Genomic DNA, 13,905 nt, shown 5'->3' on the forward strand with positions numbered 1-13,905 from the left:
AGTGCCAATCTCCCACCCCCCCCCACCCCCACCCCCCCACTGGAATACTGGCATCATTGTGGTGATTTTTTGGAGGTGGAGGTACCTCCACCAAACAAAGCCTGACTCCTTTTTCCTTTTGTCCTCCCATCTCCGTCTATCGGCCAGAGGACGCCCCCTATTGAACCTTCCGTGCCTCCGAAAGGGCTGTCTCCTCTCCTCTGTTGGGAACCTGGGAAAGCCTTTTTCCCTATCGCTTGCTTTTTCCAGGATGTCGTCCAAGTTCTTTCCGAATAAGAATCTCCCATCACAGGGGAGAGAGCACAGCTTAGCCTTAGATTGCAGGTCACACGGACAGCCTTTAAGCCAAAGTGCTCGCCTAGCAGCATTTGATAAATTTGCTGCTCTGGCCGTTAACCTTATAGAATCCGCCGAGGTGTCCGCTAAAAAGGCTGCTGCCCCATACAAGAGATACATATCTGCCAATATTTTCTCTCTTGGGACCCTTGATGCTAATTTTTCTTCCAACTGCTGCAGCCAGATCATGAGGGAGCGTGCCGTGCAGGTGCCCGTTATCGCCGGCTTTAGTCCTCCTGCTGTTGCCTCCAATGCATGCGTCAGATTTGAGTCTGCCTTCTTATCTAGTGGGTCTCAAAGAACCCCTGAATCTTCCAGGGGCAGGGCTGATTTTTTAGAAGACCTTGATACTGCTGCGTCTATTTTTGGGACTTTGTCCCATATCTCTGCGTCTTTGTGCTCAAAGGGGTATCGCCTTTTAGAGGTGTTGGGAAGAGCCCCTGATTTTTCGGGTTTCCTCCATTCTCTCTCTATAAGCGCCTGAACCTTTTCGTTCACCGGAAAGGTACGCTTTTTCCTCTCCTGGAGACCCCCAAACATAACATCTTCTAGGGTTTTCGTAGTTTTCTCTTCCTGTAGGCCCATTGCTGTCCTAATGGCCTTTAGGAGGGCATCTGTGTCTTCCACGGGAAAATATGGCTTACCCCCTGTGTCACTGTCTGAGGAGTCTGATGAGGAGGCCTGTTCCGACTGGGTCGAGGCCGAAGAGGAATTTGAGGAAGAACTAGGGGGATCCTTTCTACTCTTCCTCCTTTTTTTCAATAGGGTCTTAATTGAACCCTCCATCTCCGACCTAAGGGCTAATATCAGATTAGCCGCAAAACTAGGCGCTTCCTCCGCATAGTACGCTGAATACAACTGGCACAGAGGTCTTTCTGCCAGTCTCTTGTTAGGGCCGCTTTGCATATGGCGCAGTCCCTATTATTTTTCTTGCTTCCTGCTTTCTTGGGCCTTTCCTACAAGGTCAAACATAGACAGGGAAACCCTATTAACACAAATTCTAGCTTTCACGAAGATCACTCACCACCCGCAATCAAGGGTACCGGACTCGGAGGCTGCGTCGGAGCACGTGACCTGTGCTCTCTGAATCTCGAGGATTCTCCCGACCTGCGGCTGGGGCGGCTTCCATGTTTGCGGCCGGAGGGCTGTGAGGGCGTCAGAGACAAGGACCTCTCCTGCTCCGACTCCATCGTTGCACCGTCTGCCCCGCCGCAATGCCTCGTTTAAATATGCCTCCGTCCTGTGAGTGGCCTCCGATCAGCTGTCTCCCCTCTCCCCTGCGACCGCCTTCAGAAAAAGCCGACCGGCATCGCACTGGGCGCCATGACACCATCGCCTGGTGCTGACGTCAGCGGGCGCACCTACAATCCTCTGCGCCGCTGATGTCAGTGGTCGGAAAGCGCCCGCGTCTCACCCCTGTCAGATGCCGCGGGGATCGAGATGTGGCGCGCGCGAGGGGAGGGCGGCGCGGTGGGGGCTTCTCGCAGCCACCTGGGATCCCACCAGCGCCCACACAAACCCCGGAGGGCCCGGGGACTGTGCATCCAGCACCCGACGGCCAGCGCTACAGGTAAGACACCTGTTCTTCCCGCGCCGGGACGGGGCTGGGTTCCTTATTTTTTTTTCTTCTTCGCCCATGATAGGCACCACAGACAGTGGGGTTCCTTCCAGGACAGGAACCCAACTGGAGCGGGGGAGAGGTGCCTCCCCTTAGATCTCAGTAGGTTCCTGTCCTGGCGGGCGGGATCCCTCTCAGGTGGTGCTGTCATGGGTGAAGGGAAAATTTGGCTGCAATACGAATCAGTTAGTAATACACTCATGTGAAACTGGTCTTAACGTAGAGAAGAGACAATTAGATCACCCACTTATTGCCATGTTAATTGGATACAATTGAACTAAGCTTTAATAGAGATTCTGTTGTACTCTCCAACAGCCTAAAATAACTAGACAATACAGCTAAACCATATGACTGGAATAAAAAAATAAATGTAAAATATGCAAAATCTCCAGAATCCAGCAGTATTCCAAAAATAGTGATAAGATACTGGAATACTAGATTAATGCTTTAAAGAAAAAAAAAAAACAAAAAACAATATACTTTGATGCAAACAAAAATGTACAAATGGGAACAAATAACACAATGCCAAAATTTTATAAACCTGCACCATTAAAATAAAACCATAAAAAGCATGAAAAGAGGTGTCTGTTGCATAAAATAAATAGTGCACTTTTTTAGTGATACGATAATGAGTCAAGGAGAGATGACCAATGAGAAAGGATATGTAACGAAGGCTCCAAACACAAAAACAAACCCACACACAAATTCCAAACGTTACCGGCGTCAGACGGTTTGCTGTATGTAACTGCATGACAATTCTGAGCGTTTCAGCAAACATGCTGCGGAGTTCTCCTGAGTAGCAGTACACAGCATCGATCTTCGGCCACCAGTCCAGGGCAGACTGCAAGGAAAAAGTTAGACGAAAATGGGTTACAAGAATTTCAGAAAAATTAAGGTCATTCCTTTAACTTCAGTGGGGCTTCATCTACTAAACCCATTCATTAGGTTTACTCTATTTGACTGTATGCCGATATTGTGTATTTTCTAACATTTGGAATTTATTCCAGCAGTAAAGTGGTTAAAGCTGGCCCATGTGACAGTGCAGGCTATGGTATCAGCTGCTAGGCACCAGAGAATTCGTGTCATTGATGACAGTTACCAGGCTGCTGAGTCAGTGCTATTGAATACAATGGTGTGAGCATTCTGCCGGCAAAGCCTTCTGTGCCTGCGGTAGGATTACTTCCTGTGGTGTCCTATTACCCTAAAAGCTTCCTTACAGTGAGATCATTAATGCCGCTATGGAAACTGCAGGAGGCTGAATTCCGATACGGATACTGGCGCTGCAGATCACCAGGTTTAGGGGAAGCAATCCACAACAGTCTGCTTGAGGGAGAAAATTTATATCATTTTCTATAAAAAGAAGGTTTAAGAGATCCAATAACATAGCAATAGAACGCCGTCTGAAGAGCCTTGTACAAAAATCTTATTCTACTTATTAAGAACCCAGCACAAGGATAGCATCAAACAAAATACAGGGTACATGATGGGCAGGATTGCTGTGTACCACATTTGGAATAGAGCGATGAATCAAGCACAGTCACTGCTAATGCTCCATCCATTAGTGATAAGCTGGAAATATTTCTGAAAGTTCAATAGATTTAAAGGGGTATTCTGAAGTTGTCTCTTGAGCAGCTCATAACTATGCAGTCTCCTTACCCCCTGCTTTCTGGCAGGGTGAGATCACCTCCTTCAGTGACAGTTCTGGTGAGTAGCAGTGCTGTAGTATTACTAGACTAGGAAGCTCAGCACAAGTTCTGCTATAACACATTCAGCTAAAAGTGGTTTGTTCTGGAGTCTACACTCTTATCACTATGATTTTATAGAGATAAAGGGGCATTTGAACAAGCACACAGCTCAGTGAGAGCTGTGATAAAGAGACCTGCTCTGAAAGCTGCCAATGGTGAAGGCTGGTGAATTTGCAAGATTTACATGAGGAGCTTGTCAGGAGCTGAGAGGGAAGAGGATGGAGGAGAGTAGATAACAAGTATAGAAGTCATATCGCTGGAGAGCGATGGCAGGTATGTTAGAATTTAACTCTTCACCTCGAATACAGCTGCTGCGCACACTCGGCCAGGTTCTGGATAGGCACTAATGGCAGAGTGCCATGGAAGCTTAGCACTATGTAAGATAAAAGCTCTCATTGCAGGAAAAAGACAGCAGATTGAAAAAGCAAGTCGTCAATTGCAAACTTGCTTATTTTCAAGGTGTCTAAAGCATTTTAATAATTTGAGAATACCCCTTTAACAGAGTTACTGACCATGCATGATCAATGCTTAATTCATACAAAGGACATTGGACTAATGTTCTCACAACTGCTGAGCATATTTTTCATATAAGATGAGAAAATGACAAACGATCCCCCAACCCTATAAAATATTACGTTTCTGTGTTAGATCATGTATGCGTTTTCAATTGGAATCATTTAAAAAATGTTCTGGTATCTAAATATTCATGGTATGTATTTGTTATGGCACCAACTGGTGGTTTTGACACCTCTGGGAACATCCAGATAATGAGCAGGTATCAAAAAGCTGATTGTATTCCTCTGATTCCTATTACTTGGACTGCACATGATCTAACATAGTAAATATCCATTCCTAAAAAAGCAAGGCATGTTTGGAATAAATCAAGCTTAAAAGGACTGTCCACAAAGAATGACTGTTCAAACTTAGTACAGGCACTCGGTGCCTCATGGTGAGGCCAAACATTTAAATACATCTTCCCACCTGCTTGGTTTTGATCCATCTCCACCATTCTCTAGCTCTATGATGCCAGAGCTGACAAACAAGAGAAGCGCAGGGGTGGAGATTAAGGGAAAACAAGCAGGTTGATAGGTGTATTTAAATGTTCAGCCACACCATGGTACACGGAGCGCCTGCACTTGGTTTGAACAGTCACATTGTGCTGAAAAGAGTCCCTTTAATTACTGAATGAACTAATATAATTGTATCCAGATGGACTGTAGCTGTGTGCTAGACAGTCTGAACTCCAGATACATTGTAGCAAATCAGAGGTATTCAGCATTGCCTAGATTATACACACTATGAACTTCTCAGCTGACAGCAGGACAAAAGATTAATTTGGATGGTCGGATAACCATCGTTCACTCATAAGAACCTTTGTTCCCAGTTTTCAGCTAGTGTACACAATACGCTGATCACCCAATGATCAAGTGATGGGATTATTTACACCAGCAGTACATAACCACATGATGTAAGGGGCCAGAACAATTGTATTAATGATAGTTATATCCTATACTGGTTTAGTTATCCTGTGTGAATGGTTCAGCCAAGGAGAACCGATCAGTTTGAAGCATTTGTTAATTGGCCAAAACCAGCATGTCTCAATGGGATTTAAGGGTAAAACCATAAGGAAAAATTCTGACAAAGACTGCAGACTGATAAGGGTTTTTTTTTTTATTGCTCATCGATCAAGAACAACTATTTCATCATAAAAACCATGCTCCAAATTAAAATGGGCAGGTAAAAAAGCTGTTCCTTTCCAATTAAAGTTAATATTTTTCGAGCAGTTAAAAGTCATGGCGGCTCTGGGGTGTGTGTGTACATGTGTGAGTATATGTGTGTGTATGTATTTGTGTATATGTGTGTGTATACACACACTGTATATATATATATATATATATATATATATATATATATATATATATATATATATATATATATATATATATATATATATATATACATACACTCACTGGCCACTTTATTAGATACACCTGTCCAACTGTGTGTTAAGACTTAATTTCTAATCAGCCAATCACATGGCGGCAACTCAGTGCATTTAGGCATGTAGACATGGTCAAGACAATCTCCTGCAGTTCAAACCGAGCATCAGTATGGGGAAGAAAGGTGATTTGAGTGCCTTTGAACGTGGCAAGATTGTTGGTGCCAGAAGGGCTGGTCTGAGTATTTCAGAAACTGCTGATCTACTGGGATTTTCACGCACAACCATCTCTAGGGTTTACAGAGAATGGTCCGAAAAAGAAAAAAAATCCAGTGAGCGGCAGTTCTGTGGCCGGAAATGCCTTGTTGATGCCAGAGGTCAGAGGAGAATGGGCATACTGGTTCGAGCTGATAGAAAGGCAACAGTGACTCAAATTGCCACCCGTTACAACCAAGGTAGGCAGAAGAGCATCTCTGAACGCACAGTGCGTCGAACTTTGAGGCAGATGGGCTACAGCAGCAGAAGACCACACTGGGTACCACTCCTCTCAGCTAAGAACAGGAAACTGAGGCTACAATTTGCACAAGCTCATCGAAATTGGACAGTAGAAGATTGGAAAAACGTTGCCTGGTCTGATGAGTCTCGATTTCTGCTGCGACATTCGGATGGTAGGGTCAGAATTTGGCGTAAACAACATGAAAGCATGGATCCATCCAGCCTTGTATCAACGGTTCAGGCTGGTGGTGGTGGTGTCATGGTGTGGGGAATTTTTTCTTGGCACTCTTTGGGCCCCTTGGTACCAATTGAGCATCGTTGCAACGCAACAGCCTACCTGAGTATTGTTGCTGACCACGTCCATCCCTTTATGACCACAATGTACCCAACATCTGATGGCTACTTTCAGCAGGATAATGCGCCATGTCATAAAGCTCGAATCATCTCAGATTGGTTTCTTGAACATGACAATGAGTTCACTGTACTCAAATGGCCTCCTCAGTCACCAGATCTCAATCCAATAGAGCATCTTTGGGATGTGGTGGAACGGGAGATTCGCATCAGGGATGTGCAGCCGACAAATCTGCGCCAACTGTGTGATGCCATCATGTCAATATGGTCCAAAATCTCTGAGGAATGCTTCCAGCACCTTGTTGAATCTCTGCCACGAAGAATTGAGGCAGTTCTGAAGGCAAAAGGGGGTCCAACCCGTTACTAGCATGGTGTACCTAATAAAGTGGCCAGTGAGTGTATGTGTGTGCGCATATACATGTGTGCGTGTGTATATATATATATATATATATATATATATATATATATATATATATGTGTGCGCATATACATGTGTGCGTGTATATATATATATATATATATATGCATATATGTGTGCATATATATATGCGTATGTATATATGCATATATATATATATATATATATATATATATATATATATATATATATATATATATACACATATATATATATACACATATATATATACACACACACATACACATATACATACAGGGTTTGGCCAAAATAATGGAAACACCTAACGTTTTGGCATCATAATCTTCGAACATGTTATAAACATGCAAACCGTGACATATGGTAATGTTTTGTAGTTGATTATTTGTGTTATGTGATGTGTATGTAAATTAAATGTTTGTTTTGCAGAATTGTAAGAACATTGATGAGAACCTGATACCGATGGCAGACCTCTCAGATTTTCAAAGAGGCCAAATAGTTGGTGCTCTTATGGCAGGTGCTAGCGTAACAGAAGTGCCCGAATGCTTGGCGTGTAAAGAGGTACTGTCTTCAAAGTAATGACTGCGTTTGAAAGAGAAGGAAAAACGTCCGCCGCAAAGCACAGGTCCGGCCGAAAGTCGAAGTTGACTGAGAGAGACCGTCGGACTCTAAAGGCGAATTGTGAGAGAGGATCATAAGACCACAACTCGGAAAATCAATGCTGAGCTCAATGAACACCTACAGAACACAGTTCCACAAAAACTGTTCGTCAGGAGCTGCACAAATCTGGATTCCACAGAAGGGCTGCAATTAGAAAACCGCTGCTCTCAATGACAAATGTTTCCAAGCATTTAGAGTGGTGTAGAAACTTCCAGAATAGGTCCCTCGAGCAGTGGAAACATTTGATATTCTCAGACGAATCATTGTTTATCCTATTTCCGACCTCCGGCCGAGGGTACGTTTGGAGACAGCCGAAAGAAGCATTCCATCCAGACTGCCTTCTCCCAAGAGTAAAACATGGCGGAGGGTCTGTGATGATCTGGGGTGCTATTTTGTGGAGATCCGCCAGGCCAATGATATCCTTTCATGGAAGAATTAACATCCGAGATTATTTAGGCATTTTGGGCGACCAAGTGCATCCTACGGTTCAAGCACTGTTCCCAGAGGGGAACACCATCTTTCAGGATGATAATGCACCAATTCATACTTCACAGCTTCCAATTCACAGCTAGAATCGTTAAAGAATGGCACGAGGAACATTCTAATGAAGTTGAGCATCTCATCTGGCCCCCACAATCCCCAGACCTCAACATTACTGAGCATTTATGGTCGATTTTAGAGATTCAAGTTAGACGTCGATTTCCGCCACCATCGTCGCTCAAAGAACTGGAGGGTGTTTTAACTGAAGAATGGGCTAAAATTCCTTTGGAAACAATTCACACCTTGTATGAATCCATACCTCGGAGAATTGAGGCTATATACACACACACACACATATATACACACATATATATGTGCGTGTGTATATGTGAGTGAACGTGCTCAGATAAGGTTATCAGAGCATGATCAGGTGCCAACAGAGTATCTTTGTCGTGCTCAAATACTATGTTCAAGTCGTGGCTGCATGTCTCGCGGCTGTCTTATGCGTGCTTGAATACTTTGTTCAAGTCATGGCTGCATGTCTCGCGGCTGTTGGAAAGCTGCAACACATGCAGGGGTTGCTCAACAGACAGGCAATCACTGCAAGCGTCGCAGCTGTCGAACAGCCGTGGCCACTTGAACGTAGTATTCCAGCACACAGACGATACTCTGTTAGCACCCGAGCATGCTAGGATAACACCTTATTTCAGCATGTTCACTCAACATTATTATTCAAACATGCCCCTACGGCACCTTGGGTGCACTCTTGATGTGGCTGCACAGTTCAGGACATCTTCCCTCATCCATTTTTTCAAGCCAGCACTGCCAATCTGTGCAACGCAACTGTTTGGCCACAACAAGGGTGCACCAAGCACTTAATTAGCATATTTGAATAAAGAACAATTTCTGGCAAAGGCAGCAATAGGTATGGACTATAAGATTAACATTTTTTATTAGGGCTATGTCCCTTACTAGGTGCTGTCACTGAACAATAATGTTGTGCTGAAAGACTCCCCCTTTTAGAGTGCTTAATTCACACACAAAAAAGTAGTAGAATTTTTCAATACTTCATTTACCTACATTAAAAAGGATGTCACAAGTTGACTGCTTGTCCTCCATCAGGATAGTTGGTAATAGGCAGTCCCACCGCTCTGCACAGTGCCATTTATTCAATGATCACTAAACTAAAGATGATCACCAAGAGCTGTACTATCTGTCCCTGTCCATTCACCTGGAGAAGAGCAACACTGGGCATTCCACTCCAATAAAAGAGCAGATGTGGGACCCCTGCTCTTGCTACCATGAGGGGTGCCAATTGTGAGTCCCACAGCTATTAGATACCCATTTCCAATCCCATGGTTAAAGGCTGCAGTTTTGGGAAAACAGAACACTTAAGTCAGGAAAACCCAAACATTTCTCTGTGACCGAATAAAAATATAAATACTTACATTGGTGATAATTCTATGCAAAGAATTCACTAGCACATAATGAAATGTTGAAGGCGAGGACTGCGCCAAGCAGATCTGTAAAGTTAGTGAAAGTACGTAACTAAAAAATCTGCACAAACATTCAAACATAATTAAACAGATCAATAAGTCATTTTACATTAACTATTAATGCATTAAATTCTGTCCTGGGGCAGAGTTCTTGGGGAACACAAATGTATGTGTGCAGACAGCTCACACAGCGGCACTTCTCAAGACTGCAATCTATGGGGCATAGTGTATGCCTGTAATAGGCTAACTAGATATTTTTATGAAACCTATAAACCTTTAACTTTGAAACAGAAATTGGCATATAGAATTCGGCACAAAATATAAAATAGCCACCAACACCACTGTGCCAAGCATCTCGTACACCACCACCTTAAATCATGGCTATTAAGGGAAAAAACCTGAAACAAAATTTTAGAAAAGTTATAGATATTTTTCCCTTTTAGAAAGATGGACCCCAAAGGTTGCCACTTTTGTTTCTGCAACTCCTATTCTTTCTGTGGGTTATGGGCTGGTTTCATTGCCCCACTACTTGTAACCAGAACCTATAAGTAGCTTGTGACACCTCCACCATGAAAGGCAGAAAGAGGAATAACACTTTAAATTGCAGCAGAAAAATGAGCCTTCCAATCAAATGAACTGGCACCATATCTGTGTCTGCTTCTACCTCCTTTTATCTTCCCCCCTCCATAGACTTTTATGAGCAGATAAGTGTAATCTGATCAGTAAATTTGCTGAGAATCTGTACTTCCCCAGGAAAAAAAATGTATCAGTAGACAGAGTAAATCAGTAAAAGAAATAGAAAAAAAACATTTTTAAATAAGACATTTTATGAAGCTTCGTATCTTCATTTGCAATATTAATTTATTAAAAATAAAACAATTGTTATTCTTTATATAAAACTAGCTGAAGAGCCCGGCGTTGACCGGGCATAGTAACCTGTGGTTAGTTATTAAAAATAACAGCGGCAGTTAAGGGGCCTTATTCCTCATGCACCTCACGCTCCTCCTTTATACACAGCATTTTTCGGCAGCACAGCTTTTATATACACAGTGGCAGGAAGTCACCGGACAGACAGGACTGCTTCGTCCCCTCCATGCCATGTGTTCATGTCACTGCTCTCCTCCAGCGCAGACTGACAGCGGGGGGCTCCACCTGTGTGAGGTGGGTTTTTTCTTTCCTCCTTCCTGCCAGGCCAGCAGCTGGTGCACAGACCCAATCCCGGGTCCAGAGAGTTTCTGGGATTTATGTCCCTATCAGCACATTGGTGGCAGCGAGCAGCGAAGACAGAGAAACTCCAGAGAGGGGTCGTCACTGCTGCCAGAGAGGATGGCACCGCCCTGCGCCTGTTGCTTTTTTCCTCTCTTCCCTGCCTGTGATGTCACGATCATGTGATTAGTCACATGCTTGGGAGGAGGAGTCAGACGCAGGGCTGTGCTGGAGTAGAAGTGTCAGCTTGTGTCACAGAGCAGGCTCTTATATAACATCACTAGGGGAAGTATAGTAACCCCGTATACATGGGATTAGAGGGTCCTTGCAGCAGAGCTGTGTGTGCAATGTATGTGAGGTCAAGCTGTGTGTCACAACTGTTGTTGGGTGTCCCTGGACCAGGGGCTCTTTCCCTGTGGCTATGCGGAGTGGGCGTGTCTTGATACATACACATACATACACTCAGCTTTATATAGATTAAAAAAATTCAAACAATGAAATCCTTTTAATTAAAGATACTGGAGACTATTTGCAAGGGGAAAGGGGGAGGGACATCAACATACTTCATATGAGCGAACGAAGATTGGATAAGATGTTATCCTAGCATGCTTGTGTGATAACCGAGTGTCTTTGGCATGCTTGAAAAATATGTTCTAGACCCCGCAGCTCTTCGACAGCCACAACAGATGTAGGGATGGCCTGATTGTTAGGCAATCCCTGCCTCAGTTGTGGCTGTTCAACAGCCACGAGATGCAGGTGCGAAGACTGAAAGTACCTTATCCGAGCACATTCACTCATCACTAGAGCTTACTAAAAAGATAATGAATCTCTGCATGTTTCAAAATATCTAAGGGACTAAACTTCCCAGCAAGCATACCTTGAAATGCTGGTTGTTGTGAGGGTTGATCCTAAAGCAAGAGACAAGGCAGTCGATCATAAGATCCACATCTGCATTCTGGTTTCCAGCTCCTCTAGAGAAAGGTTTGCTGGGATTAAACAGCAAATTCTAAGACGACAAGATGTAAACGTTATACAAGAAAATCACAAAGTAGTAAATAACGACTGCGAAAAACATACAGACACATCCATCTACATCTATACATCCATATAAATACACAACCCTTTCTCAGCCAAAAGTTTTTCTGTATTTCTGCACCTTAGTCATTCCCTCCCCTTCTTCCAAGAGACAATTCTTTTCCTCCATCCACACAGCAGTATGAGGGCTTGTTTATTGCAGGACGAGTGGTACTTTTGAAAGACACCATTCATTTTACAATACAATTGCGCAAAAAAACACATGCAATTCCACAATCGTTTTTTGCATTTATAGCGAGGTAAAAATGACCCGGCAGTAGGATTCCCTAATCAGTGCTATTAAGTCAATATCAAATGTATAGCTTTTTTCATTAGCATAACAGTAAAAAAAAAAAATTTTTGAAATTTGTTAAAATAAAACTTCAAAATAAAATAAAGTTAAAATAAAGCTTCAGTCTTTTCTGACCTAAGTTTTTGTTTTAATTTTTTCATCAATGGAGCTTTATGAATGTTTATTTTTTTGCACGTTGAGCAACTATACTTGTGCCATTTAGATTTTATTATTTTATTTTGTTTCAAGGGCTTACCAATCAGATTGGTTAATTTTATATTTTGATAAATTGAGCTTTTACAGATGCAGTGAAGTCATACATTGTTTTATTTACATATTTATTGTTTATTTTGAATGGGGGGAAAAAGGAGATTTTTGTGTACTCACCGTAAAATCTCTTTCTCTTAGCCTTTAATTGGGGGAAACAGAACCGTGGGTGTTATGCTGCTGTCCACTAGGAGGTGACACTATGCATAATCTGAAAAAGATTAACTTTGGCTCCTCCTCTGCAGTATACACCCCTGGACGACGTCAGCCTTCTCCAGTTTTGTGCAAAAGCATTAGGAGGAATATACCAGAAACATAACCATGCCTGTAAAAAAAGGCTACTATAAACAGGCTCAAACAACAATATGAGAACCCAACCGTAACAACGGCCCGCAAGGGCAACAGGGTGGGAGCTGTGTCCCTCAATTAAAGGCTAAGAGAAAGAGATTTTACGGTGAGTACACAAAAATCTCCTTCACTCTGTCGCCTTATTGGGGGACACAGAACCGTGGGACGTCCCAAAGCAGTCCCTGGGTGGGAAGCAGTGGACGAATATTGTGCTGACAGTCCTCTAGACTTGGGGTACTGCCGCCTGCAGGTCCCGTCTACCCAGGCTCGCATCCGCTGAGGACTGGGTATGCACTCTGTAGTGTTTTGTAAATGTGTGCAGGCTAGTCCAAGTGGCTGCCTTACACACTTGATGTGCTGAGGCTTGATGCCGAATGGCCCAAGAGGCCCCTACCGGCAGCATAGTGTGCGCCGTGATACCGGCCGGAAGGGGGGATTGTTGAGGCGGTAAGCCTCTTGAATGGTGGACTTGATCCACTTAGCAAGGGTGGCTTTGGAAGCAGGTAGGCCCTTGCGAACGCCTTCTGGAAGAAGGAAAAGTGAATCAGACTTCCAGAAGGAAGCAGTCCTAGACACGTAAATACGCAATGCCCTGACAAGGTCAAGCGTATGCAGAGCCTTGTCTACCCTGTGAACGGGAGCCGGGCAAAGAGACAGTAGTGATATTTCCTCATTGAGGTGGAAGCTGGACACGACCTTCGGAAGGAAGGATGGTACTGTACAGAGAACCACCTTGTCCTGGTGAAAAACCAGGAAGGGTTGTCTGCAGGAAAAGAGCTGAAAGTTCAGACGCCTTGCGTAGCGAGGTGATTGCCACCAGGAAAAACCACTTTCTGTGATAGAAAGCGGAGTGAGACCACCCTAAGGGGTTCAAAAGGAGGTGACTGTAGTGCTGTCAAGACCAGGTTGAGGTCCCACGTCTCAAACGGACGTTTGTAGGGTGGAACCAATCGGGAAACCCCTTGGAGAAAAGTCTTCACTTGCGGCTTGTTAGCAATACGCCTCTGAAAGAGCACTGAGAGCGCTGACACCTGGCTCTTCAGCGAGCCCAGGGATAGCCCGGCGTCCAGGCCTGACTGAAGGAAACCGAGGACCTTTGGAAGAGAATAGGGAAGTGCAATCTGCCCACGAGAGTCGCACCATGTGAAGAAAATCTTCCAGGTACGATAGTAAATCCTGGCTGGAGTTGGCTTTCGAGCCC

General features: G+C 43.9%; 1 protein-coding gene across 3 annotated transcripts in view; it reads right to left on the reverse strand.

The window, feature by feature from the left end:
- NF1 (neurofibromin 1) overlaps positions 1–13,905 on the reverse strand; it is a 419,128-nt gene that overhangs the window by 346,892 nt on the left and 58,331 nt on the right. For all 3 annotated transcript variants that reach the window (XM_073589728.1, XM_073589727.1, XM_073589726.1), the window contains exons 10-12: positions 11,601–11,729; positions 9,470–9,544; positions 2,673–2,795 (exon numbers count right to left, since the gene is read on the reverse strand). In XM_073589728.1, the coding sequence (XP_073445829.1) occupies positions 2,673–2,795; positions 9,470–9,544; positions 11,601–11,729 (327 nt within the window). The remainder of the gene's footprint in view (positions 1–2,672; positions 2,796–9,469; positions 9,545–11,600; positions 11,730–13,905) is intronic.

This window comes from Dendrobates tinctorius, unplaced genomic scaffold (assembly GCF_039654945.1).
Source record: "Dendrobates tinctorius isolate UK_male_01 unplaced genomic scaffold, ASM3965494v1 ptg000112l, whole genome shotgun sequence".
Classification (NCBI taxonomy): domain Eukaryota; kingdom Metazoa; phylum Chordata; class Amphibia; order Anura; family Dendrobatidae; genus Dendrobates; species Dendrobates tinctorius.